A 26,150-nucleotide genomic window follows, 5' to 3' on the forward strand; every position below is an offset into this window, starting at 1 on the left:
CAAAAGGAAGAGTTTCGACGAAGATCCGTCAAGAAAACACCAAGGATGCAAGGGAGATGACTTGCAGAGGTCTTTGGTTCGTTCCAGAGAGTTTGGAGGCAGCAAATACGAAGTAGACTCAAGATTGGACTTAAATAGAGCAAGAAAAACCTAATTGCCAAAGACAACACTCATTGGTCGAGTGGATTGGTCGACTGGCCCAGTCGACCAATCAGTCGACCAATGCTGACAGCAAGTCCAAAACAGGGAATTGAAGGCCCAGATCAAATCCAATCATAAAGGGGTTTTGCACACAAGTCAAGTGACTTACCTAATAGGTAGAAATGCCTTCAAACCAAGATAGAGAGCACTCCAAGTCCATCAACTAATCCGATCTTCATCAAGATTCAGTTTCCATAAATAGAACTTCATCATCAACTTTCATGGATTCAAGGCCAGACACCAAGTCCTCCACTGGGATGGCCCAAAGCTGACTTCTTACTTTACTCCGGGTCATCGGACCTACAAATAACAAGGTTTCCGGGTCAAGGTTAGGGCTGGGTTTTACAGTTTGGGGACAAAGTTGTCCATTGGGCAAGTTTTGCCTTGACTGGTAAACCTACATTTAAGAGATGCCAAAAGAAAATCTTAAGTTTGGGGTGTATGGGTAATTTCCAAAAGAACTTCCACCATCCGATGTAAGTATTAGATTGTGAAGTTGATCTTATTTGCCAAAGAGCTTTCCATGCCAGTTTGACAGAAAATTCCCCATTGCGTGAAATAAGAGACATCCAGGTATCATTTTCATTTGAGATATTTATGTTGGAGAAATGAAGTAGGTGAGAGTTTAGGGGAGGAGACAACTCCTTGTTGGGCACATTGATTGAGCTCGCCACCTGTGCCGGTGACATGTTTCTTTCCCATCGCTCGATATCAGGTTCAAGGAGTGATCGATCTTCCAGGTTTTGATCCAAGGATCGAACCAAAAGAAAGTGTTTCTCCCATTCCCAATTTTTCTCCATATCATATTTTTGAGCTTTTGTAAGATTCCTCAAATGCTATTCCGTGTCCATGATCATCTTCTTTTTTTTCACCTTTGGGTCAAACGGTGTAGTGTTTGGGAAGTACTTTGCCTTTAGTGTTTGTACCTAGATTGATTCTGGGTTCTGGAGCATTCTCCATCCTTGCTTGAGTAAGAGAGCCATGTTGACTTCCTCCATTTTTTTGAACCCTAGCCCACCATTTTCCTTTGGTTGGCAGCATCGATCCCACGAGATAAGAGTCAACTGTCTTTCCTTTGCCGAATTTCCTAACCAAAATTTTTGGCATAGGGAATCAATTTTCTTGCAAAGCACTTTTGGGAATTTGAAGCATTGCATTTGATACACCGATTGTGGCTGAAGGATAGATTATAGTAGAACTCCTCGCCTTGCAAAGGATAGACTCGAAGCTTTCTAGTTTGCCATTTTTTCCTCATTTTGTTAATTCCAAACTGTAGATCCTTCATTTTAGATCTGCCATGGAATAGGTTAGTGTCCAGGTAAATTGAATCTTTCTTCAATTCATTGATTCCAAGCGTGGAAAGAATCACATTCCTATCCCCCATTGAAACGTTTCTACTAAAGAAAGCCCCACTTTTCTCAAAATTTATTTGTTCCCCCGTAATATCGGAAAAAAGTTCTAAAATGGCTTTCAAGGCCAAAACATCATCCATTTATGCTTGGCAGAGGAGGAAAGTGTCATCAGCAAAGAAGAGATATGAAAGGAGCTCTTCTTGCTACTTTGATGCCGTTGGAAAATGCCATGTCAGCATTTTGCCACATCAGCCTCCATTGGTTTTGATGATAACAAAACATGAAACTTGAATTCACCATGTTTTGATGATAACAAACATGAATTAGAATTCACCATGGAAAAACATGTAAATAACATGCATATGAATGAGTGTTTATTGCTATTAATTATCATTCATATTTTCCAATCATTCATGTGTTTATCATCATCAAAAAGGGGGAGATTGTTGGAAAATGCCATGTCAGCATTTGCCACATTAGCCTCTATTGTTTTTGATGATAATAAGCATGAATTACTAATGGCTATATTGAGTTGTGATGTTTTAGTTCAAGATGAGAAGAAGTGGACCAACTCCAAGTCAAAGCCAAGATCATGCCAAGATGGACATGAAGACCGTTGCACAAAATCAAGTCGAAGATCAAGTTGAAGATCAAGTTGAAGATCAAGACTTAGGCTGAATTAGGGGCTTAGGACACTCTCGCATACACATTCATGTAAATGCATCAATCAAATGTAATTCATATTACTAGAGTGACCTAGGACATGTTAGTGAGGTGTACAATGTTTAGGGTTGACCAAAAAGTCCAAAAACCCAAGCCATGTCCCAGCCCCAACTTAATTCAGTAAAACAGGGCTCAGACGGTCGACCATCTAGGCAGACGGCTGACCTTCTGGTTTAGCATTTCTGTGTTTTCAATCACAGAAGGCCAGACGGAATTCCGTCTGGGCTAGTTAAGCCAAACGGACGACCATTTGGGCAGACGGCTGACCGTCTGGGCTAAAAACGGGACAAACATTATGTCCGTTTTCTATCCGTTAGGGATTGGCTTTAGGCACTCAAAGGTACTCTATATAAGCCCAATTCACCTCATTTGAGAGGCTGAACACTCACACTTGATCACCCACTCCCCAAGTGATCCTAAGCTCTCAATTTGCAAGAAAGCCTTGTGCTTTGCTTTTCACCTTCTCCCCAACCTTGAAGAACATTCCAAGGTATTAAGCAAGCTTGTGGAAACCAAGCTCGAGGTGACTAAAGGTGTTGTGCTTTGCCTATCACCCACTCCTAACCTTGAAGAGATATACCAAGGTGTTACTAAGCTTGTGGAAGCCAAGCTTGAGGTGATTAAAGGCGTCGGTGGTGCATACATTTCAATTTGAGCATACAACTCACATTGCATCACACTCACACAAGAGGTAAAGTGTCACACCTCTTGTTAAGGTAATATCCGACACTTCTTGTATTTGTATTGGTTGTTGAATTCTAGTCTAGGTTGATTAGAATTTGGTCTTGGGTGCTCTTGCCCGTGAAGAAAGATTGATTGGGTGCTCTTGCCCGTGAAGAAAGATTGATTGGGTGCTCTTGCTCGTAAACAAAGATTGTGAAGGGTGCTCTTGCCCTACTTGCTAAACAAAGATTGTAAAGGGTACTCTTGCCCTGCAACAAATATTATTGTAAGGGTTTGATCTCTACCCATTGTATTGAAAGAGAATCAATAGTAGAATACTCTCTTGAGGCCAAGAGAGGAGTGGACGTAGACTTGTATAGTCGAACCACTATAAATTATGTGTTGTGATTGCTTGCCTTTATTGAATTTCATTTAAATTGTTAACTTACCTTGAAATTCCAATCAAACCGAGAATTTGGGATAATCCACGGGGTACAACCTAATCACCACCCTCTAGGTTGCACCAACAGATTCCTTTGAAAAGGTTGAGAAATCTATATTCATTCAACAGTCTAGACAAGATCTCCATAATGAAGAGGAATAAGTAGGGGCTAAGAGGACATCCTTGTCTTAAGCCCCGGGTTCCCGAGAACCAGAAGTAAGGGTTACCATTGTGTTTTATTGAAAAAGAGGTAGTTGAGATTATTTTGTCTAGGAGTGTGCACCACTTTTGGTCAAACCCTAAAAACTCAAACAATTGGATGAGAACGTTCCATTCCACTCTATCGTAAGCTTTGGACATGTCGAGTTTGAGAGCCACATACCCAACCTTTCCCCTAGTGGTTCTCAGAAAAAAAAAAAAAAAGATTTTCTGGGCCAGGAAGATGTTATCAGAGATTTGTCTATTAGCCACAAACACCCCTTGACATGGGGAGATGAAAGAATCCAAGAGGGGTTTCAACCTTCGGGCCAAGATTTTTGCCATAATTTTATAGCTCACATTACAGACTGATGGGTTTGTAGTCTGCTACCACTCTAGGTTGCTCCTTTTTTGGGATGAAACACAAGAGCATATGATTTGTTCCAAAGGGTAGAGATGAATTGTTGAAAAATAATTGCACAAGGTCAAAGAGGTCTTTACTTATTAGATACCAATGCTTTTGATAGAAAAAAGCATTAAACCCATTCATACCCAGAGCTTTGTGAGGATCCAATAAGAAGATAGTCTTCTTAATTTCCTCCAGAGATGGGGGTGCCGAAATTCCTTCTAGTTGAACCGTCGTGGCCATATTCGGGAATAAGCATTCAATGAAGCATGGATCTAGGGGTTTAGAGGAAGTGAACAGGGTTTGCATGTAGTCTGAAAAAGCATGTGCAATTTCAAACGGTGTAGTTGCAAACTTCCCCATGTATTCAATGTTCTCAATTTTACCCCTATGCAAATGAATTTTTGAGGAGAGATGATAATACCTGGTAGTTCTATCTTTGTTCTTGATGTACTTACCTCTTGATATTTTGAAACCAGAATTGTTCCTCTGCAGCCAAAGCCCACGATTTTAAAATGGTCAAGTTGCCTTCTATTTTTGTCCCTTTTGTAGATTAAAAGCAATCTCTTTCTTTTATTTGATCTATTCTCTCTTCTTTTTCTTTATCCATTCTCTTTCTCTCTCTCTCTCTCTCTCTCTCTCTCTCTCTCTCTCTCTCTCTCTCTCTCTTCAATACAAGAATCCGTTATATGTGACTAAGTGTGCTTTTTCATTTTATTTTTTATTTTTTCCTTTCCACTCTTTTATACATGTTTTGTATTTACATTTTTTTTATGAATTCTTATAAAAGAAATTCTACAAGGTCAATATCAATTTTCGGATGGCCAACTCTTCTCTTGTTGATGCCCCTCGTAGCATACGTGCACTAGAGGAAATTTATCGCCTTCAAGTTTGTGTAACTAACATAATCATTTTTCACATTGTCTCAAGGATGACTTCTTTGCATCTGAAGTACTAGGTCTGTGCAGTTCTCTAGCCTAGTCAAGAAGATAGATACGAGATCTACTAAGACTTTCCTATGCAAATTTGAGATCCATCCTCCACAACAGACCCTCTTGTAGCACCCCTGACGACCCTATAGAATTTCTATCTATGCCCAAAGAGTTGGTCTCTACCTTAGCCGACATGAAGTTAGAGTTTGCATGGTAAGCCGCTTTCGTTAGCTTAGCCTAATTTGAACTAGGTTCTAAGTGTGACTTCCATGCTAATTTGATTAGCAACCCCAAACTTTGCATTTTAGTATTTCAGAGCCCCGATCCCCCTTTCTCCTTGGATTTACAATTTCAATCCTAATTGATTTAATGGATTTCACTCCTTCCCTCCTGGTTGCCCCCATAAGAAGTTTGTTCCCTGCATTCTTGATTAAGTGTGATCTGTTGAAGGTAGTAAGAAGCGAAGTCCCACATAATTGAGCAATGCAAACACCACTGGCTTCAACATGGTCTCCTTGCTTGCTTGGTAAAGTAAGTTTCTCTTCACCCTTCTAGCCTACTCAAGAGAGGGTCTTGGATTTCCTGGAAAGCCTCATGTTATTCTTACCAAATAGGGTCGAGAGTTCCAAGTACTTTAATAGTGGAGAGTCATCTTGATTTTACAGATCCTGGAGAACCATCTTTGAAACTTCACAGGTGTATGAATATTATAGATGATTTGGATAGGTTTGCTACCTGGCCACTGGCATCACAGTGTGTTTGGATAAAAGTCAATCCATAAAATATTAAACAATCATTAGCAAACAACATGTGTGTCAATGGGGTACCTCTATTTCAGATGTGCATCCCCTCCAACAAACCTACTTCCTCCATTGCATTGAGAGATGATGAGAGTGTCTGTGTGCATATTATAAATAAGAAAGGGAGGGGGTCCCCCTGCCTCACTCCCCTTTTAGGTTTAATATAACCTTCCACAGACGTTTATGTGAAATTTATAAGAGGTAGTCATCACACACTACATCACTAGTTGGACCCATTCTCCAGCAAAACCCAACCTAGTTAACACCCCCTCTAGAAATGGCCATTAAAGGTGATTGTAGACCTTATGCATATCAAGCTTGAGCCCTACAAACCTATGCTTGCTTCCCTTTCTTCTTTGATCTTAGGAAATGAAAAGCTTCATGGGCAGAGAGAACATTATCTAATATAGCTCAGGTGGGAACAAATGCTGATTGCCAAGGTAAGATCAAGGGACCCAAATACTTCTTCATCATCTCAATAATAATTTTGGTAATAACCTTGAAGGATGCCCCGAACAAGATAATGGGATGGTAGTGCTCCACTCTCTATGGTTGTATATGGTAGAGAACTTGTTGTATTGCCAACTCATTTACACCCTCTGAAGCAAACGTTTCCCTACAATGAGTAAGGACCTTTTCTATGATTTCATCCTTAGGGTTCATCCATCCCCTTCCTCATTTCTATAACCTAGAAATTATTTTGTACGCTCTTTTTTGCAAATTAGTCGAAGGGAAAGACCTAGTGTTCATATTGCCTACTTGTAACCATGTAATGTGCGATTTTTGTTGCCACGTGATTTCTTCCTCACTATTTTCTCTTCCAACTCCCTATAATAATTGTTCTCCTTTCTTCAACAAAATCTAAAGAGCGAAGATTGTGTGAAAAAACCAATTCTGATAAAAGTGAGACAATGTTGATTTGTAGCTTACTAAATACACCTTAAATTTGCTTCCTAAGAGGCTCCTCACAACGTTCCTATTTTTCTATTAAGATCTTTGAGGGTCTTCTACAAGCCACTTGGCACCATGCTTCTTCTACTATGGGTTTACAATTGGGGTGTTGCATCCACAATTCTCAAATTGGAAGGGTCTCATCCTCATCTTCACCATTCCAACTGAATCGGTAATAAGGGGAAATGATCGTAGATCTCATTGTCAACTTGGCATTTTCAGGGCTCATCCTCCGGGTTGGGTTTGCGAGTGCTCGATTCAATATGCTCCTAATCAATGCCTACCCCTATTGATTATTCCTCCATGCATAAATTAGGCCTTTTGCCCCAAGGTTTGTTAGAGTGCAATTGTCAATCACATCGCAAAATTGTCAAACATCCTGCTCTCTGATTCTATTTCCACCTTCCCTCTCATGCCAAGCTAGTACTATGTTAAAATCTCCAACGGACATCCAGTCTTCCTACTTGTTCCCATGAATGTTGCGAAGTTTATCCCATACTATGTAGTTGATGTCTTATGGGATCAATATAGATCCTAGTAGACAATAAAGCCTATCCATTCGCATGCAATACTTTGCAGTTGATTAAATGATTATCAACTGCCAGAATACAAACTTCCGCCAGTTCATTTCAAAGGAGACACAAATCTCTAGACCCTTTGGAGCCACTGAGTATGCTCCATGCATCCTCTATCACCTTCAAATTTGTTCCACCCTTTACTACAAACTTCTTGTTTCAATCAAGAATAATACATCAAATCTCACTAATTTGGAGATAAGGGTGTCAATGGGCTAGGTTAGGAAGGGGTCAGCCTTGAACCCTCCTAACCTTACCTTGGAGACTAAATCATAACCAAACCCTACCCAACCCTATCAAGGTTTAAAAGTCCCCAACCAAAACCCAAACTTGATAGGGTTTCTCTAAGCCCACCTCACCTTGATTAATCTCGATAGGGTCGGGTTTGGTCAGGTAGGCCTTGATTTACCATGACCCTAATTTTTATCCCTTCTTATCTAAAGTGTTAGTTTGATAATTCAATGCACTAAGACTCATTTTCTTATTTACAAACAATGGGTTTGAATATGACTACATCCTTAAACATTGTAAACGAACCCATTACTTATAAATAAAGGTATGGTTAGTCTAAATCAGAATCACCTGCACTTATACTGCTAAAGAGAACTTTTTCTAAAATAGAATAATACTTAGTTTGACAAGACAAAATAATACTTTATAACATGAAATTTGCAAAACAATTCATAACCAAGTTCCTTTCAAAAAAAATTCCAAATCATCCCTATATATCAAAAGTTATGATCATAAATCTAATGTTATCAAACAGAGATGACGATGGATTGTTGGTGACACATTATCTTGAGAAAGACTAACAGAGAAAAAGGAGGGGGAAAATTTATTAAGTTAAACTAACAAAGGGTTGGGTGAGGCTGCACTCAATTGGCCAGAGGGCTAAACATAAATCCAACCCGACCTTGTCAGGGATGATTAATTTGTAACCTAAGCCTGCCCTTTGGATACAAAAAAAAATTGGGTTAGGATTGTGTTGGAATTTATTGATTTGATTAATAAATTAAATGCCCAAGGGCAATATTGGAAACTCACTATTAGGGCGGTTACAAAATAGGTTATATATTTTAGTAACCACCGCATTAGTGAGTAAGTAACGGAGTAATTCATTCGCACGAGCGAATCTCTGAGAAACGGCGGCTCCATCTCTCTCTCCCTCTCTCTTAGAATCGCAGGCTTAGATTTTCTTCTTTGCTAGTATTTGATCTTCATTCCATTAATCCACGGCATTTGGGTTGTGGATATTATTCCCTTTCCCTGTGATTGAGGAATCTCGCCGGTAAACCTTTGGTGGTGGAACGAGAACGTGGATCTAAACTTCCGTTGTGAATACTTCAAGTAAGGGAAAGCGAATTCAGGTAAGGAATTTTTTCCCCATCAATTAATTGAATTGAATTACTTTTGATGTATTACCAACAGATTGGTTCAGGCTCAAGGCAAGTTTGGGCCTATTTGAGCCAATAGGATTTTATTGACACCCTATTTTATTGTTCCAAATGAATTGTCAAGGAGCTCCCCAAGCCCTACCAATGTGAAAAGCTTCATTGTGACCCATGGAGGTGTCTTTCCTCCATGAGGGTAAGCTCTAAAAAATGGTGGCTTGCATCATAGTTCATCTTCCTGGTTCTGTTCATAGATCTTCCCCTTACATGACCTCTTCTATTTGGATACTTCTGTAGAAGGAAGAATGCAAAGAGGTGATGGTCTGGTTTGGGGTTTAGGTTGGTTCCTGGACTGAGTTTTTGTTGGTGGTTATTTGAGGTCTCTTGGCCTCACATAGGTTCAGTTTGGGATGGTATGGTGGAGGTGGAAATAGGATCATAGAGCTAGGTGTCAATTGTGATTTTATAAGGCTTGTGTGTGATGAGGAGTGAGCCTAATTGAGTAAAGAAGGTTTTGGAACATGGGTTTGCTGAAAGACAAAAAGTTCATTGGGCGACATTGGGGGGATAAAAGCCCTTAAAAGGAGCACATTTGAGGCATGCTAGAAGGAAGAGTATGGGTGGGGCCATGGGATTAGCACCTGTGATTTGTACCCAAGTTAATATAGGTACAAGAGAGAAAATTGTCTCAGATAAGTCCGAACAGGTTTGAAGTTGATGTTGTAATAAGGAAAAATGGTTATTGGCATTGGGATCATGGTAAAAAGGTGTTATGGGGACGGGATGAGGAAGTGAAATGTTGAATGTTGGGGGGGGGGGCTGTTGAGGGATCCAATGGTAGAAAGGGGCTTTGATTGGTGGGATCGAATGTAGAGAGGGAATGGTTACTTGAAATGGTAGGTCTATTAGGGCACGATTATTGTCACCAAGATTAGGTGCAAACCTTTGATGTAGTGGAACTATGCTAGTGGAGTGTGTTGGTATGGAGGCCTATGTCAGTTTGAGCATCTTCTTCTCCCATCTAGGGAAGCAAGGTGCAATGAGATACTTTGACCACTATGTTCCATATCTTCCCTTAGTAGTACTGGTGCATGTTGAATCAAACATTGCAAAGGGAGCACCCCACACATCTCCTCAGTCGGAAAGTTCTGCTCCCAGTGACTCACTAATGTCATCTTGCAGGATTATGAGCGAACCTCAAAACTCCATATCAACTTAGATAAGTCAGCAATCGTCCTTAGCACAAGAACCCCCTCCTCTCTTTGGGATGACATTTTAGCTTCCTAAGACATCAAGGAAGTAAACTATCATGTTATATATCTTGGTTTTCCTTGTCACACCCCACCTGACGGTATCGGATCTGACAACCCATGGGTGTGATCCATACCACAAGATCTGAATTACACTATCAATAATAAATAAAGCACAGAATCCCATAATCAAGAGCAAGAGAATTAGTTCATTAATTAATAAAGGAAATAAGGTTCCAAAATTCCAAAATGAATGGTAAGAGTATCTAAAAATAAGAATGTAGAAGTAAAACAAAAAATGTCTCATTATTGTTTACAAAACTCTTCTAGCCCAAGCTGTTCGAGAAGTCTAGCAACCCGCCTAACATGATGGACAAACAAAACATAATCCCAACCAAAGCAACTATGAGCTCATAGGTAACCTCCTGAGTCTCAAAAAGGTTGGACTCCATAGGAATAGTCCCAAAAGGGGTAGGCGTCTCCGTACGCCTTAGGGTATTCCCTTAAGGGTTCATAGTTTGGTTCCATTGGCATCGAACTCTCTTGGAAAATGGTTCCCTCATAACCTACAAATAATCTGAAGAAAATAATAAATCCACAAGTAATGAATTCTAAAGAACTTAGTAAAGCCGCAATCACATACATATAGCATGATTACATAAAAAATAAAAAATAGAATAAAGAGATGAGTAATGAGATGATATGCTATGTATGTATCCAAGAAATCTAATTGTGCAGGTCTATAGCTTGGTAGACATGCATTAAGATATACATCGGACCTCCTTTGGGAAGGTCTTGTCACTCTGATTTCTCATAGATTGGCTGTCTTTGATCTTGACTAAAGGGTACGATCCACTTCATCAACTATGGATGGGGTATTGGTGTATACGTTCCCACCACAACCATTGGTTTGAGTACTAGCCATGTCGAGGATTCTAAACCCAATGCAAGGTCATACGACAACACACTATATGTGGTTCCAGATACCTTTCCTCATGCCTGGTACCCTTTTGGTCCAGTATTTTTCTTCACCTAGGAATGCTAATCCTCACGGACTGAGTACTTTTGTTGGACAACATTCCCTTACCTTATATATGCTAGGGTGGATGCCTCTCATGTCTCCTTATGACACCCAAGCCATCTTTTCGATGCCCATGAGCCCAACCCTCAATATATGCAATATTACCACTGCATGACAAATAGTAGGCCACTATGTCTTCTCATGGACTGGTTATCTCTGTTGCTCACTGATTGGTTACCTCTGTTGGATGCCCACAAGACCACGTCACTACCTTCGTGGGTCATTCGGCTTCAATACCCCTGTCGAAAGGATAGTAGCATATATGAGTAACCTAACCATGCATCTAAACATCATAGTCATTAAGGACAACAACTAAGGAAAGTGTAAGAAGCATCAAGAACATGGGTACATACCACAATCCTTGATGTTCAAGGATAAGGATACCAATCTAGGTATTCCGCAAGTCATACCACACTAGTCTCATCATACATTGAAGTAAAACACAACAAATATCATTTATAATTCACAATTAGTAGTTAATCATGCATACAATAATTCCAACAAGTTAAAGGATTGTAGACATGCTTAGACATATCAAACAATTTAGCAATAAATGTAATTGTGTCCTTTAAGTGGAAAAATAGTAATAGATGATCAAGATTCTCACAACCAAACGCTTTAGTAGATCCTATAAACCCTAGAGTTATGTTCATAAAGTTACATTTAGGTTCAGGAATCAAACTGATGGAAAAAAAAAAAACCTCAAAACAGGTTCTGGAAACTAGCAGGTCTCTTAAGCCAATTGCTTAAGGCGGTTGGTCCAATCGACACCTTAAACGACTTACTTAAGCAACCACCAAGTTTCCTGGCAATTTTCTAAAGTTAGAAATTCAGACTTTTGATCGTCCATTTTTGACAGATTTTGGGATGATCTTAAGCCTAAATCACTTTCCAAGAGCACCACAGATGCCTCTCCAATCTCAAAACAAAAGAACTAAACACAACACTAATCTAAAATTTAATAACTCTCTTTGAAATCAACCGCCATTAAAATAAATATGGAATCTATTTTCCCGGAGATTATATCAGAAACAAAAAACAAAAAACAAAAAAAAAAAAAAAAAAAAAAAAAAAAAAAAAAAAAACCTTCTCCATCTCCATTGATCTTCCAACAAAGATTTGTAAGAAAAATACTCTATACAGAGAAAGAGAATTAATAGGATAAGTGATTAGTTAACTTACCTTCCTCTAGGATCCAAAAGTCAACAAAGTCTCTGCAAGTTTCTTCGCAAAACAAGGTCTTCCTTCTCCAACATGTGTTCTCTGACATTGCAGTCATCCCTAACAATCCACAGTGTTAAAATAATGCAAGAATAGGGTTTAGGGGGCTTAAATAGGGTGTCCGAGGGCAATACAAGTAATTATGGCCATAATTTCCAATCAACTGCCTTAAGAAATCGCCCCCTTGTACTTTTCATTACTTGGGCTTTTTGCATTCCCACATCTATTTGGGTTCCAACTGGATCTTCTTTCGGTTCCCAATAAGGTAGGTTATTCACCTTCTTAATCCAGATCCATAGGCTCTGGGGTAGAAACATGGGCTAATTTGAATGGCCCATAGCTTCTTCCGACTAGAGGCTCGAGTACTCAAACCTCTAATTCAGGTTCCGGGTTAGGTTCATGGGGGTTATTACATTCCCTCTTCTATTGGTAGGTCCAAACGATTAGAATGGATGGAGGCCAAAGCTATTATCCTTGGCTAGTAAGGAAATTCTCAGCAAAGCCATAGCTTTTGTTTTGCTCATATATGCCTTGTCTTGCTTCATGATCCCTACTGAATTATGCAATAAAATGGAACAATTAATCAAGAAAATTTGGTGGAAAAAAGACCAGAGCAAAAGAATTCATTGGGTAAACTAGGAGACCTATGCCAAAAGAAAAACAAATGGGGACTTGGTTTTAGAGATATCCACTGCTTTAACAAGGCATTTCTTTCCAAAAAGGTTAGAGATTGATCACCTATCTTGGGTGCTTATGGGCCCAAGTTATGTCAGCCAAGTATATCAGGAACCAATATTTTTTGGAAGTGGCAACCCCTAGAAACTGTTCTTGGGGTTGGTGTAGTGTCATGTTGGGAAGGACATTCTAGTGGTAGAACTCATTAAACAAGTAGGTAATGGCCAAGAAATCACATATATAAAGACCTTTGATCCCAACCCTTCCTAGTAGGTGCATTGTAAGCCCACCTTTAACCTAAGATCCCACTTTGGTAAATGAACTTATACATTGACAATCTTTAGATTGAAATAGATCTTTGCTTCCAATTCCATTCTCACTCCAAGAGTGTGCAACAATTGAAGCCCTTCAAATTTTCTCCCCTAAGACAAAAGATAAATGGGCTTGGAGTAAGTCATCCCATGGCAGGTTCATGGTAAGATCAACATATCAGTTTTGTATTTCTATGGTTAAATTCCAAGGTAATGTAACCTATATCTCTTCTCTCATCTATCTATGGGAAGCACATTTAGAATATTCCCACACTTCCAAAAATTAAAGGATTCTTGTGATGAGCTTCCCATGAAGCAATGGCAGTTGGGCATTCTCTTTTTGCCCGACAAGAAGCGCCTTCCCCTATATGTCTTATTTGTGCATCCATTAATGAGTTAGTGTGTCATGAATTATTTCATTGTGAATATGCAAAGCAATGTTGGCGTTTCTCTCCTCTTTGCATTGACACCACAGAATTCACCGAAGCCTCCTTATTTGATTGGATACGTTTTGTTCACTCCAAATTCATTTCTATTGAGGATCTAACTACAATAGGTATTGGCCTTCCCTTTGTTGGTGTATTTGGAACACACGTAATATAGCCCTATTCAAAGGCTTTCCCATGAACATAGCTCAAATTCTATTTCGACTCTCGCAAAAATGTAGGCTTATTGGACACCTCAACCAGCTTTTATTGGAAACCATTTACAGGTTGCTGTGACAATTGAGGAAGAAGATGGCATTGTATATGTTTATTTCAATGGAGCTTAGAGTAAATACACAGGCAAGGGAGACTTTGGCTATATTATCTGGGACCAACAAGGACCTTTTTTGGCAGAAAAAGAAAAGGACTGCAGAGGTCTTTCAGCTCTTTTTGGCATCTTTGATAAATTTATCTAGACTTCTTGTCTCTTCAAATTCACAAGTTGCAGTTTTAACTCTCACTGAGCAGCATCAGTCAGTTGATTGGTTGTGGAGTAACCTTATTTTGGAGACTAGAAACTTTGCTTGAACTTCTCTTTTATTAGGTTTTGACTGTGAATAGGGTAGACAACTCCCATACTGATTTGCAAAGGGAGCAAAAGTATTGTCTCTGGATAAGGTTTGGTTTCACATTCCACCTTGGTTTGTAATGTCTCTCTACTAAACTCCAGAAATTTGAGTATGGAGTGCTTCTTATAAAACTGTTTATCTTTGGTAAAAAATTATAAAATAAAAACAAATAAATATATTAAAAGATTTAATTCTATATATATATATATATATATATATATATATATATATATATATATATATATAAATTTTATTTTATTTATTTTTTTAATATATTTTTTATATATTTATTTTTTGTTACAGGTCAGTATGGTTAAAAAGTTAAAAAGAAAATTTGAAATGAGTGGTCTAGATTTGAACCTCATTCCATCTTCACCCAACACAGTTTATTATCATGCATGCATTAATTACATAGCACTAAGCTCTCTCTCTCTTAAAAGACAAACCACGATTCAAGATCTCAAGAAGTTCTAATAAATTATAAAAAATCAGTAATAGTGAGAAATGATAATTATTCAATTTCTCAGGTTAACCACGTCTCAGTATCTCAACCCAAATCCCAATCTGTGGAAGGCAGAAAGTGGAAGAAAATCTCCAAGCAATGGAGAGACTTGTGATTCAATCCTCAATCGCTTTGTTGATCGCTTCGGTTATTGCAATAAGAGCTTTCTTAAGGAAATCTCTTGATCGATCAGGAGCGTTTTTCGGCTTCTTGGTCATGGCCCTTCACTTTGCCGTTGGATATAGGTTGTTTTCTCATCTTCTATCTTATTTTCTGTTGAACAGTTACCAACCTAAAGTTTTGTATTGAATCCAATTGCTTTCTCTGATTTCGTATCGAAGGTATGGTGCTCTGCTGCTTGTTTTCTTCCTCGGTTCGTCTAAGCTAACCAAAGTAGGAGAAGATAAGAAGCGAAGCATCGATGCTGATTTCAAGGAAGGAGGACAGCGCAATTGGTAACTTTTGACTCTTCCGTGTTTTTTTTCTCCTGGGTTTTCTCTCCTTTTTCTATTGATTATTTGTCCAGTTGGACTCGCGTTCACCAAAAGGGGGAGCAACGACACAAATGTGTTTGTGTATTGGACTTCTTCTTCAGAGATGCTATTTTCATACAATTCTGTATTTGGAGCTCTTATTTTAGTTGGGTGTCGTTTACTTCTCCCTGTTTCCCAAGGGTTTCAGATTTTGCATTTGGTCAATTTTTTTGTTGTGAGCTGTTTGTTCAGAAGTGCCCAAGGTTATGCAGTGATAGAAAGACTCTGAATTGTGGGCTTAAACTTCAATCTTGTGAACAAATTGTTGAAATTTACAGGAGGAGCCTATGAATCAATGGAATAAGGCTCCCCTCGTTGATCTATGTTGTTTAATTGAAATTTAGACATATTTATGAACAAAATGGAAAATTTTAATAGAGCCTAAGATTCGATGGAATAGGGCTTCCTTTGATCTTTATTGTGTAATTGAAATTTAGACTTATGTTGCTATTTTCTCAGAGAGGTTAAAACTCATCCACCTGATGAGAGTGGTTGCGAAAGGAACTCCATACAAGTTATAAATATTTTCAGCATGTTTCATCTATTCCTAACACTATTAACCCTAAGTTAAGTTAGTTTTGTGTAATTAAAATGGAAATTGCAAGGCCTCTAACCTTTCCACGGCCTCCAAAATTAGAATTCCCTTACCTACATAAAACTTAGATCCTTGTTGTATCTGATTTCAGTGTTAACTAATGCACGGGCACTTACCATTTACAGTATCAGGTTTCTAGAATATTGAAGCTACATAGAATCTTTTTCCTTCTTTTTAACTGGGAATCCCTTATTTTAATTAACAGGATACAGGTTCTTGCTAATAGTGGAATTGCTACTGTCTTGGTTGTCATTGTCGGAAAATTGACGGGATGTCAGGACAAGTGCCTGGACTCAAAAGAATCTGCTGTAATAACATGCCTCATTGGAGGCATTATTGGACACTATGCTTGCTGCAATGGAGACACTTGGTCTTCAGAGATTGGGATGCTTAGCAATGCACAGCCACGGTTAATCACAACTTTCAGGGTTGTTATCCTTTTTCCAGGTTCATTGGTTCCAATTATACATCCTCCTGAGTTTATATTGTCTAATATATAATTTGTAATCCCACTCATCAGCCAGTTCGGAGAGGTACAAATGGTGGCGTGACAGCCACAGGACTTCTAGCAGCTGCAGCTGCTGGTGGCATCATTGGATTGACTTTTGTTCTTTGTGGGTTTTTCACAACGAAATGTAGTCATGATCTAGCTTTGAAGCAGCTTTTGGTAATACCGCTTGCAGTAATTGCGGGATTACTTGGAAGTTTAATAGACTCTTTATTGGGGGCAACGTTGCAATTCAGTGGATTCTGCACAGTACGCAATAAGGTAAGAAGAACATGTCACTGCATCTTGTTGTGAAGATTTCTTCTGTGGTATGCAAACCATTGATTGTATTGTTGGCGTCAATTTTCAAATATTTTCTTCTTCACTTTAGTCTTACAAATCTAGTTAGGATTTTCATCAGCACCTAGGTTGCATAGTAAATTGATCCTTATTCCACTTTCTAGGGTTCTAGCTTTGGTAAACATTTTCAGACAAATATTCCGAGTTCTTATTTTATTTGTTTTGAAAATTTTGTATGATGGATAAATTACTTTCTATTGATGCATCCTTTTAAAACTCAAAAGGAAAATTTTATATGGATGTCGTATAACCAGCTGTGGTGTATGGTGTGGAGTGTCGGGCTATTAAAAGCTATGAGATCAACCTAGTGTAGCAGAAATGAGGATATTGAAATGGATGAATGCAAAAACTAAGAAAGAGAAATTAAGGAATGATCATACTAGAGCTGGTTTAATTTAGGAGTAGCTCCAATAATGATAAGCTACAAAAAGTCATTGGAGGTAGCATAACCATGTTCGATAGAGTCCTTTAAATGCCCCCATATAGAGGAGTAATTTAATCTAGATTAAAGGAAATAAAAGACCTAGGTTCAAACTTAAGGTAACCTTGGGAGAAGTTGTGAGAAAAGATATGCATGGCTTAGGTCTTATACCTAGTATGGCCTCAAATAGATTTGATGGAAGGCAAGCATGCAGCCGACCCCTTTTAGCTGGGATACAGCTTGTGTCATTGTTGTTTGTATAAATTACTTTCTATGTATGTAATTGGAAGTTGTGTAAACATGATGGCAGATCGAATCCGGTCCACTGCCTTGGATCAATTTTAGGAGGGGAAAGTATTAGGCATAAAACAATGTGTGACACCATGCTGTTATACTTCAACTCAGCCCAAAATAAACAGTAATAAATGGTTGACATTGATCAGATAGAGGCCACTTGGATTCCCTATTAATTCACATCAAATGGGCTTCTTCTTTCTTATTTATTTATTTTCATTTGATCTTCCCCTTGAGTAAGATCCTAATTTTACAAGTATTCTATTGCTCTTAGTCTTCTTTAATTGCATATTCTTCTAACATCAAAACTAAGCAATGGCAACTGAGATTTTCGTTGTTGTATTTGAAGGTGGTGGGAAAGCCTGGACCAACAGTGAAGAAAATTTCAGGTATGACGATCCTTGACAATAATGCTGTGAACATTGTTTCAGTTGTGGTGACAACGCTGTTGACTTCCATCACCTGCTTGTACATTTTCTGATAACCAAAATGTTTCATCCCATTTGTAAGTTTCAAGAGTTTTAGATATTTGCAAACTTCAACAAGGGAGGTCTTCTATTGTAGTATTGCTATGGTTACAAATTGCCATTACCATAGTAAATAGAGTCATTAGAGATGCTAGCAATCTATTCGAATGAGTATTAAAATTTATCTAGTCAAATCTATGATTCGTTGGGGAATTAGTATTAAGAATACCACAGAACAAATGCTGTTGCATAACATTAAATTCACTTTTTTGAAGTTAGACCCTAGTCTAAGATGCTTCATACATGGTTCTGAATGAAAGATTGGAAAAAGAGTAGGTTTTTGATAAAACCTGAAAGTTTATCTGTTTTGAGGGTGGGAAAGGTGAAGAGACAATTTTTCATACTACTAAGCGAAATGTTTGTTAATGTTGCATTTGAACTTTCCCATTCATTTCCCTCACTAAAATCTAACCATTTTAGTTAAGAATTTGTAAAGAAACAAAAGATTAGTTATTTTGTTAAATATTCCATACTTATTCAACTTCCATTTCCTATCTTTTCATTTCATAAGAGATAAGTTCTACTCCTTTTACTATTCCACATTTTTCTTGTTCTACAAAACGGTTTCTTTTGGAGAAGTGCCATTGATGTGAGCCTTACATGGATGCTAATGAGATGTGTGAAAATTGCACAAATAGTGGTGAACTTGCTTTGTGAATCATGATAGGAGTATCTTTATTCTGGAAGAAATGAAAGGGAGGACAGGGTTCCTTTCAATAGACTGGTACACAAACTAGAATGGAGCATCAGAATGTGATGCTGAAGCCATGAGTAGGATGAGACCATCTACTTTTGTATGCAAAAAGAAAAGAGTAAACTACATACATCCCCTAGTTTTAGGCTCCGTTACATGCACCTCCAACAAATTAGTCTAATCGCACCCCACCCCTTAGAATATGCTGTGTGTTGCAAATGATTCTCTCTGGTTAAATTTCCCCTTTATCATCTCAATGTCATCAGATGCCTCATTGTATTGGTGCCCTTCGTCCCTATCCTGAGTATAATACGGTATTATCCTTATTCATATCAAATGCATGATTTTCTTTCTGTTGATTTTCAGTATGAATAGGTAGAGGGGTATTATTTCCTCTCTGTTTTCTTTTTTCTTCTTCTACTTTTTTTTTTTTTTAATTTGCTTCCCTGAGTGTTGTATGTAACATCATCGTCCACCTCCACCACCATACAATTGGGGTATCATCTAGTCAACTTTTAAAGGTGGGGGCTCATCCAGTTTTGCAGTGAAGAAGGGTATTATCATACAATTCGCTCAAGGGTAGGGGTCAATTCCAACTTGACGAAGTGGTTGCGATAGAGTTTGGATCCTCTACCAAGATAAAAGACTGTTCACTTCACATTTTTTAGCATATATTAAAAAAAAAAAAAAAGAAGAAGAAGAAGAAGAAGAAGAAGAAGAAGAAGAAGAAAGAAAGAAGAAAGAAAAAAAAGACTATCTTTAGTCCACCTTATCACTCCTCAGAGTTAAATGTGCTCTTAATTATATAGTGAAAGGATGTCAAGAAAGGACAATTTTATACCCCGGCAGGTAAAAGATTAAGACTCTTGTGATAATAATTAGGTTTTAAAAGTAAGACCTCCACCTAGATATACACTAACCCTGACAGGGACTGATCCAAACCCATAGTCAACTTGCATTATTGCCACCAACCAGCCCTACGGTGTGGGCTCCAATTCACTTTTATGCGTTGTTGGTGTTGTTATGTGGTGAGCTGATGCGCGGAGTAGAAGCCTGTCACGATAGCCTCTCTTTCACCACATTATCATCAGCGCAGTTTGTGGGTCCATGTTTTGGTTTTCCACCAGGAATGGGCATGTAGCCATGCTCTATTCACTTAACAAGTGTACCCCTTGTGGTCGAATCAATCCCATTTCTCTTGCTTTTCTGGTATTCATATGCAATTTTTAAAGTATTCGTATCGAATATGACATCGGTCAGATTCTTTTAAGAGACATCATCTCATATTTTGTATTGTGTCATACTATGCTACATTTTGTTGCAATCCTATTTGTGCACTTTAAAAGAAACGAGAAAAATGGAGACAACTTATCATATTATCTGTATCTAATACGGATACGTCGTAACGATTAGTATCGTATCATGTTGTGAATTCTCTAAACCATGTTTCTCTGGGTTGAGTTTGTTCTCCGCAGTGATCCTGTGAAACTTCCCCAATTCAAGCACTCCTCTTTAACTCGTATAAAAGATAGTAAATCAAAATCAAAATCTCGAAAGAAATCAATTGGGGACTGAAGCAAACATGATCCAAACTTCAAAGGAGGATTAAGAAAAGAAACAAATACTTCTACCAACAATAAACTAGATGTGAACAAGAAGATTCAAACAAGAAAGAGACTAGAACATTTAGACATCCTGTGTTCATGCGAAATAATACTGGAATGAATTTTTATAACATGATATCCTCAGATATCAATAACGCAACAGAGATGCATAAGAAGCAGAGAAGGGCAAGCTGCTTCTTGTATGTATGTTTCTTCAAGAACAGCCGCAACAAAGTATGTCCAAACAGCATTCACAGGTCTCATAGCAGCAGAAGCAGCAACAGAGAGCGAACAAACTGATCAAATCACAAAAAAGAACACCCTTTGCATATCATTCTTAGATAAATTCTCAGAAACAAGACCAGTCTCTTAAAATTCAAAGAAAGCGAAGAGGGTGAGGGATACAAACCAAGCGTAGAGGCAGCCTTTCTCCTCATGGCGTCTCCTGATATGTTCAGCGTAATCCATCTGCTGGAACATTGGTGGATCCATTTTCTCCCTTCTTTTTTCTCTTTTTTCTCTTTTTTCTCTTTTTTCTATCACTCACTCTCAGCCACTCACACATACTCACAGTTTCAGTGTTGGTCTTGCATTTATATAAAAAGGCGTTCAGAATTGAATGGGAGGTGGTGAGATTGAATGGACAGTTCTAGCTATGACCTCGTGATTCCCATTTCTTGGGCCCACTTGCTCTTTCCTATGCGTTTGATTTGAGAGATTTCTCAGATCCTGGGAAAGAAATACATAGGGGGTTGAGCTGCCTGGTTTGTTGGTGATCTTGTTTTCCCATGCTGCTGTTTTGGATAAAATTTGACCGGAACCCGTGTCACAGAACCCCAAGATTTTTTTAAATTTGGATGTTCTATATTTTTTTTCCGTGGTTGTCACTTCACATGTAAACTATCCCTCTTACCCCCAAATTAAAAAAATAAAGGTTTAAGATAAAGATAATGGAAATAGATGTCTTTCTTAATCATTATCTGATGGTTACCATTAAATTCCTAGTTTTCAGTAATAAAAATTAACTTACGATCTAAATTTCTTCCTATTTATTCTCTACTAAATCTCATCTCTTATTCCCAATTTTTTCTCCCTTTTTGTTTCACACAATCTCACAAAACATCATAATAGACACTAGAGTCTTACTTAATTTATAAAAATGGACTGTTTTCCCTCTAACTTTCTTCCTATTTATTCTCTCATATTTTCATTCTATTTATTCTCCGCTGAATCTCCTCTTTTATTCCCAATTTTATCTCCCTTTTTATTTCACACAATATCTCAAAACATCATAGTAGACACTAGAGTATAAAAATTGACTGTTTTCCCTATATTTAGTTAATAGACTTTAAATCTATCTTTTTTTCCTACAATTTCTCCCACAAGTTCTTTCTCACATTTTTCTTTCATGATTTTTTAAAATTCTTCTCCCACAATTTTAACCCCTATCCTTTATTTCAATATATTTTTATAATTTACTTATAATTGTGTTATCTATATTTTAGTCTTCCAATTAATTTATCTAAATTTTAATGTGGACTCCACGTTCGAATATAATAAAATAATTCAGTTGTGGGACCCACAGTGGGTCCTGCATTAGCACACATGTATTCTATGGAGAAAAGACATTAGTGATCGTCCGACGGAGAGGTGATCTTCGCCCCCCACCCCCACCCCCAATATTCAATCCTGGCTCCGCCCCTGTATACCATATTGTTTAAAAGAAAAGGTGAATAGCCTGGCAAGAGGTTATGCACAAGCAACGTTTTGGGTACTTTTCCTATGCACTCTTACCTTATTTTTGACAGGAAGCTGTAAACTATGAGGGATCCACTAGGGGTGCAAGTTTGGCCCTGGCGGCCTTGACCCGCCCTGAGCCCGAATAGGGCTTGGGCTAAAGATTTTGTCCCTAAGGGCGGGTTAAGGCCAAAATATTCTGGTTCTGAACTAGGGTCAAGGGCAGGCTTGGGATTACCTCCTGGCCCGCCCAACCCATCCCAGTCCGTCCCTGATTTTGGCCCTAATCTTGGCCTAGATTTTGGCCCTGATTTTGACCCTAATCTCGAACCTGATCTTTACCCTGATTTTGGCTCTGATTCTGACCCTGATCTTAGCCATAATCTTAGCTTTGATCCAGGCCCATGATTTTGGCTCTGATTTGAGTTTGGACCCTCCACCCATATGGAGAGAAATTAATTATAATCCACATGGTTGAATATTTGACACATATTAAATTTTAAAAACATGATCATGTTTTGTAAAAAATTAATAAAAATAAATTATATCTTCATTACCAATGTAGTAAGCAACCACCTGATTTTGGTCCGATCCTGACCCTAATTTTGGCTCTAGTCTTAATGTTAATTTGACCCTAATCATGTATTAGATTTTTACCCTAATCTTCACATTAGCATTAATATAACTATAAGTCTCGACTTTGACCTTCAGTCATTTTAATCATATTAGATTATGAGTTCACTTTTTATATTATTTTTAAGATAATTTTTATTTTTCGAACTAAGTCATTTCTAGTTTCAAAAAAACGTTAGTATATAGAGAATTAATATCTAACAAATCTACACCCTAACTTCTCATCATGAATATTGACATCTTTCTTTTGCCTCCGATGTGATATTTCGGGAAAAAAAAAACTTATTAAGAACAGAGATTTTGTAACTAAAATATAATTTTCTATAACTACGAACAAAATATCAATACTAAATTATCATTGATTTAATTGTTAACAAAGTTAAGGATATCAATGGGAGGGGTTTTCAATTTTCATCACCAAAATAACGGGAGAGGTTTTCAATTCCATCATCAAAGCAATGAGAGACTTTCAGATATCAATATAGAATTATGGAGTATGAATTTATTTAGGGTAAATATCACTTACCTCCCCTCTTAGCTGGACAGATAGCACTTACACCCCCTCTTAGTTGGATAATATCACTTACCTCCCCTCTTACCTAGCAAATATATCAAACACCTCCCCTCTGTTAATTTTCTCAACTAAATTTAACTTTTACCGTTAAATATTTTTCTATAATTTCAAACTACCCTCGGCTAAAAATATTTTTTTATTTTAAATCATAAATTATCGTAATCACCCTAACAGTTAACATACTAAATTACCCTCAATTAAAATAATTGTTAAAAACTAAAACATCATAGTTAAAACCCAAATTATCTAAGAGCAGTGGAGATAATTCCGTTATTAGGGAAGAGATGATGATAGATGGGGAGATCCCCCGAAATAATTGATTTTTAATGATAGTTTTTTGCTGGAACTGCAGAGGAGCAGGGAGTAAAGCCTTCACCTCTGCTCTTAAGCATTACAGAAGTACTTATAATCTAGATTACATAGTAATTATGGAGCCCCGAATAAGTGGTGAAAGAGCAGAAAATGAAAGGTGTTGCTAGCTATCAAAAGTGATACAATAGGTCTAGCAGGGGGAATTTGATGCATTTTTTTTAAAAGGTGAATTGAAGGTGAAGTTACTTCGTGAACACCCCCAATTCCTTTTGTTCGAAATTATGGATAAACATAATATTCCTTGGTTTTTTGCTGTTGTATATGCTAGCCCACAGGAAGGCAATAGACAATTTTGTTGGGAAGAATTGGCAACTGCAGCTGATCAATTTAAACTACCATGACTTTTAGCTAGAGATTTGAATGATGTCCTAGATGAATCAGAGGTAAAGGGAGGAGCAGCAGTTCAGATTAAAAGATGTGAGAACTTCAGCAAATATATTAACAGGTGTAATCTTATTGATATGGAGAGCAGTGGGACCAAAATTCACATGGCGTGGACCTAAATGGGAGGGTTACAAGAGAACGTATAGAAGACTCGATAGAGGTATGTGCAATGCTGATTGGAGAGTACTTTATCTTGATGCTGTAGTTCGGGTTGTGCCTAGAATTAAATTTGATCACCACCCACTAGTCATTGATTTGCAGCCTATAGTTCAAAAAAGGAAAAAGAAAGTGTTTCGGTTTGAAGCTATGTGGATGACTCATAAAGATTTTCCTAAAGTAATTGCAGATGGATGGGAAAGCAATAAAGAGATTCGGAAGCCCTTCACTTTTTACAAAATCATTTGGTTACTTGGAACTATAAAAATTTTGGGAGTATTAATGTGGCAAAGAAAAAGCCGCATGCTCGGCTAGGGGGTATTCAGAAACGACTAGTAGATGGATTATCTAACCCTTTCCTCAAGAAATTGGAAAAAGAACTGCGAGTTGAATTGGACAAACTTCTTGATAGAGAGGAGATTATGTGGGCACAAAAATCTAGAAAAATGTGGATGTTACATGGGGACAAAAACACAAAATATTTTCACACTTCAACCATCATCAGAAGACGGCGGAATAAGATTGAAGAACTAAAATTTGATGAAGGTGAATGGATTTGCGATCCAGCTGAGCTACAGGCACATGTCACTGATTTTATAAAAATCTATTTTCTGAGGAGCAATCAAATAGCCAGGTACTTCACTCCCTTTATTGCTTTCCTACATTAAATCATGATTGGTTATTGTCACTTGGGAAAATGGTTGATGAAGATGAGGTCTACAAGACGGTTAGACAGATTAGTCCATGGAAGGCACCTGGTCCTAATGGATTCCAAGCTGCCTTCTACCAAAAATCTTGGGAAGTGGTAGGGCAAGCAGTCACTAGGATGGTGAAAGATGCTTTTGAAGGAAAAATAGATGCTAAATTGAATGAAACATATCTAGCCATCATCCCTAAAGTGGACAAACCTGAGTTAATTTCTCAATTCAGGCCAATTTCTCTGTGTAATGGAGCATGAAAATAATTACTAAGGTTATTACTACTAGATTAAAAGAGTATATGCCAGGCCTCATATCTCCAAATCAGGTCAGCTTCATTCCAGGGAGACATATACAGGAAAATATCATTACTGCACAAGAAATATTTCATACTATGCGCAAGAAATCCAACAAACAACTCACTATGGCCATCAAGATTGATCTTGAGAAAGCTTATGATCGGATTAGGTGGAGCTTCATACAAGAAACCCTCACACTGGCCAATCTTCCGAGTAGTTTGATTGATGTGATTATGAAGTGTATAACCACAGCACAGCTGGGTGTTCTTTGGAATGGGGAAGATACAACTTTTTTCCAACCCACTAGGGGCATTCGGCAAGGAGATCCTTTGTCACCCTATATTTTTGTGATATGCATAGAAAGATTATCACATTGTATATAGGATGCTGTAAGTGATGGGCGATGGAAACCTATCAAAATTGGGAGGACCGGGCCATGCATTTCTCATCTAATGTTTGCATGATGTACTTTTTTTGCTGAAGCCATGATTGAACAGGTAGCAACAATCAATGATTGTCTCAACAATTTTTGTATGGCTTCTGGTAGCAAGGTCAGTACTTCGAAAACCAGAATTTTCTTTTCTAGAAATGTCAGTCGCAATCAAGCTAGAGACATTACTCATGTCAGCAAGTTAACTGAAACAAAAGAAATTGGTAAATATCTTTTTTTTTTTTTTTGTACGATTGGTAAATATCTAGGAACCCAAATTTGGAATGGACGGGTTAAGAAGGAAAATTACCACCATATTTTAGCTAAAGTGAAGAGTAAACTGTCGAATTGGAAGGTTAATTCACTTTCTTTGGCTGGCAGTGATGAGCACATTTATGTGTGAAATCTTAGGGCATAAATCATGCATTTTTAACACTTTGAGTGGAGCTACCTTGGGTTTTATGTTGTTTTTGCAAATTTTATGAATTTCTAGGACTTTAGCGAATATCTGGAGTTTTGGGTATTAAACATGCGGTTTTACACATCAAGAAGTCCGTTCAAATTCTCAAGTGCGAAAGTGAGCCTGATTTGGAGCATGATGGGCTAGAGATGTAATTATGAGCC

The 26,150-nt window shown here is 37.9% G+C and overlaps 1 protein-coding gene across 1 annotated transcript; it reads left to right on the forward strand.

Moving 5' to 3' along the window:
- Window positions 1-14,701: 14,701 nt before the first annotated feature.
- LOC149007428 (integral membrane protein (Protein of unknown function DUF92, transmembrane)) lies at window positions 14,702-19,041 on the forward strand. The gene is made up of 5 exons (XM_089166910.1): window positions 14,702-14,973; window positions 15,070-15,183; window positions 16,062-16,284; window positions 16,377-16,625; window positions 17,768-19,041. The coding sequence occupies exons 1-5, from the start codon at window positions 14,828-14,830 to the stop codon at window positions 17,897-17,899; spliced, it is 864 nt and encodes a 287-aa protein (XP_089023036.1). The 5' UTR covers window positions 14,702-14,827; the 3' UTR covers window positions 17,900-19,041.
- The last annotated feature ends 7,109 nt before the right edge of the window (window positions 19,042-26,150 follow it).

The sequence above is a fragment of the Hakea prostrata genome, chromosome 8 (assembly GCF_041222555.1).
Source record: "Hakea prostrata isolate BN-2017 chromosome 8, UWA_Hpros_2, whole genome shotgun sequence".
In the NCBI taxonomy this organism is placed as follows: domain Eukaryota; kingdom Viridiplantae; phylum Streptophyta; class Magnoliopsida; order Proteales; family Proteaceae; genus Hakea; species Hakea prostrata.

Bases quoted from the DNA above. Each gene is read 5' to 3' on its own strand.
- LOC149007428 (XM_089166910.1), top strand. From the start codon at position 14,828: ATGGAGAGACTTGTGATTCAATCCTCAATCGCTTTGTTGATCGCTTCG. The intron at 14,974-15,069 runs GTTGTTTTCTCA...TTCGTATCGAAG, and splicing joins CACTTTGCCGTTGGATATAG to GTATGGTGCTCTGCTGCTTG. The intron at 16,285-16,376 runs GTTGTTATCCTT...CCCACTCATCAG, and splicing joins GGTTAATCACAACTTTCAGG to CCAGTTCGGAGAGGTACAAA.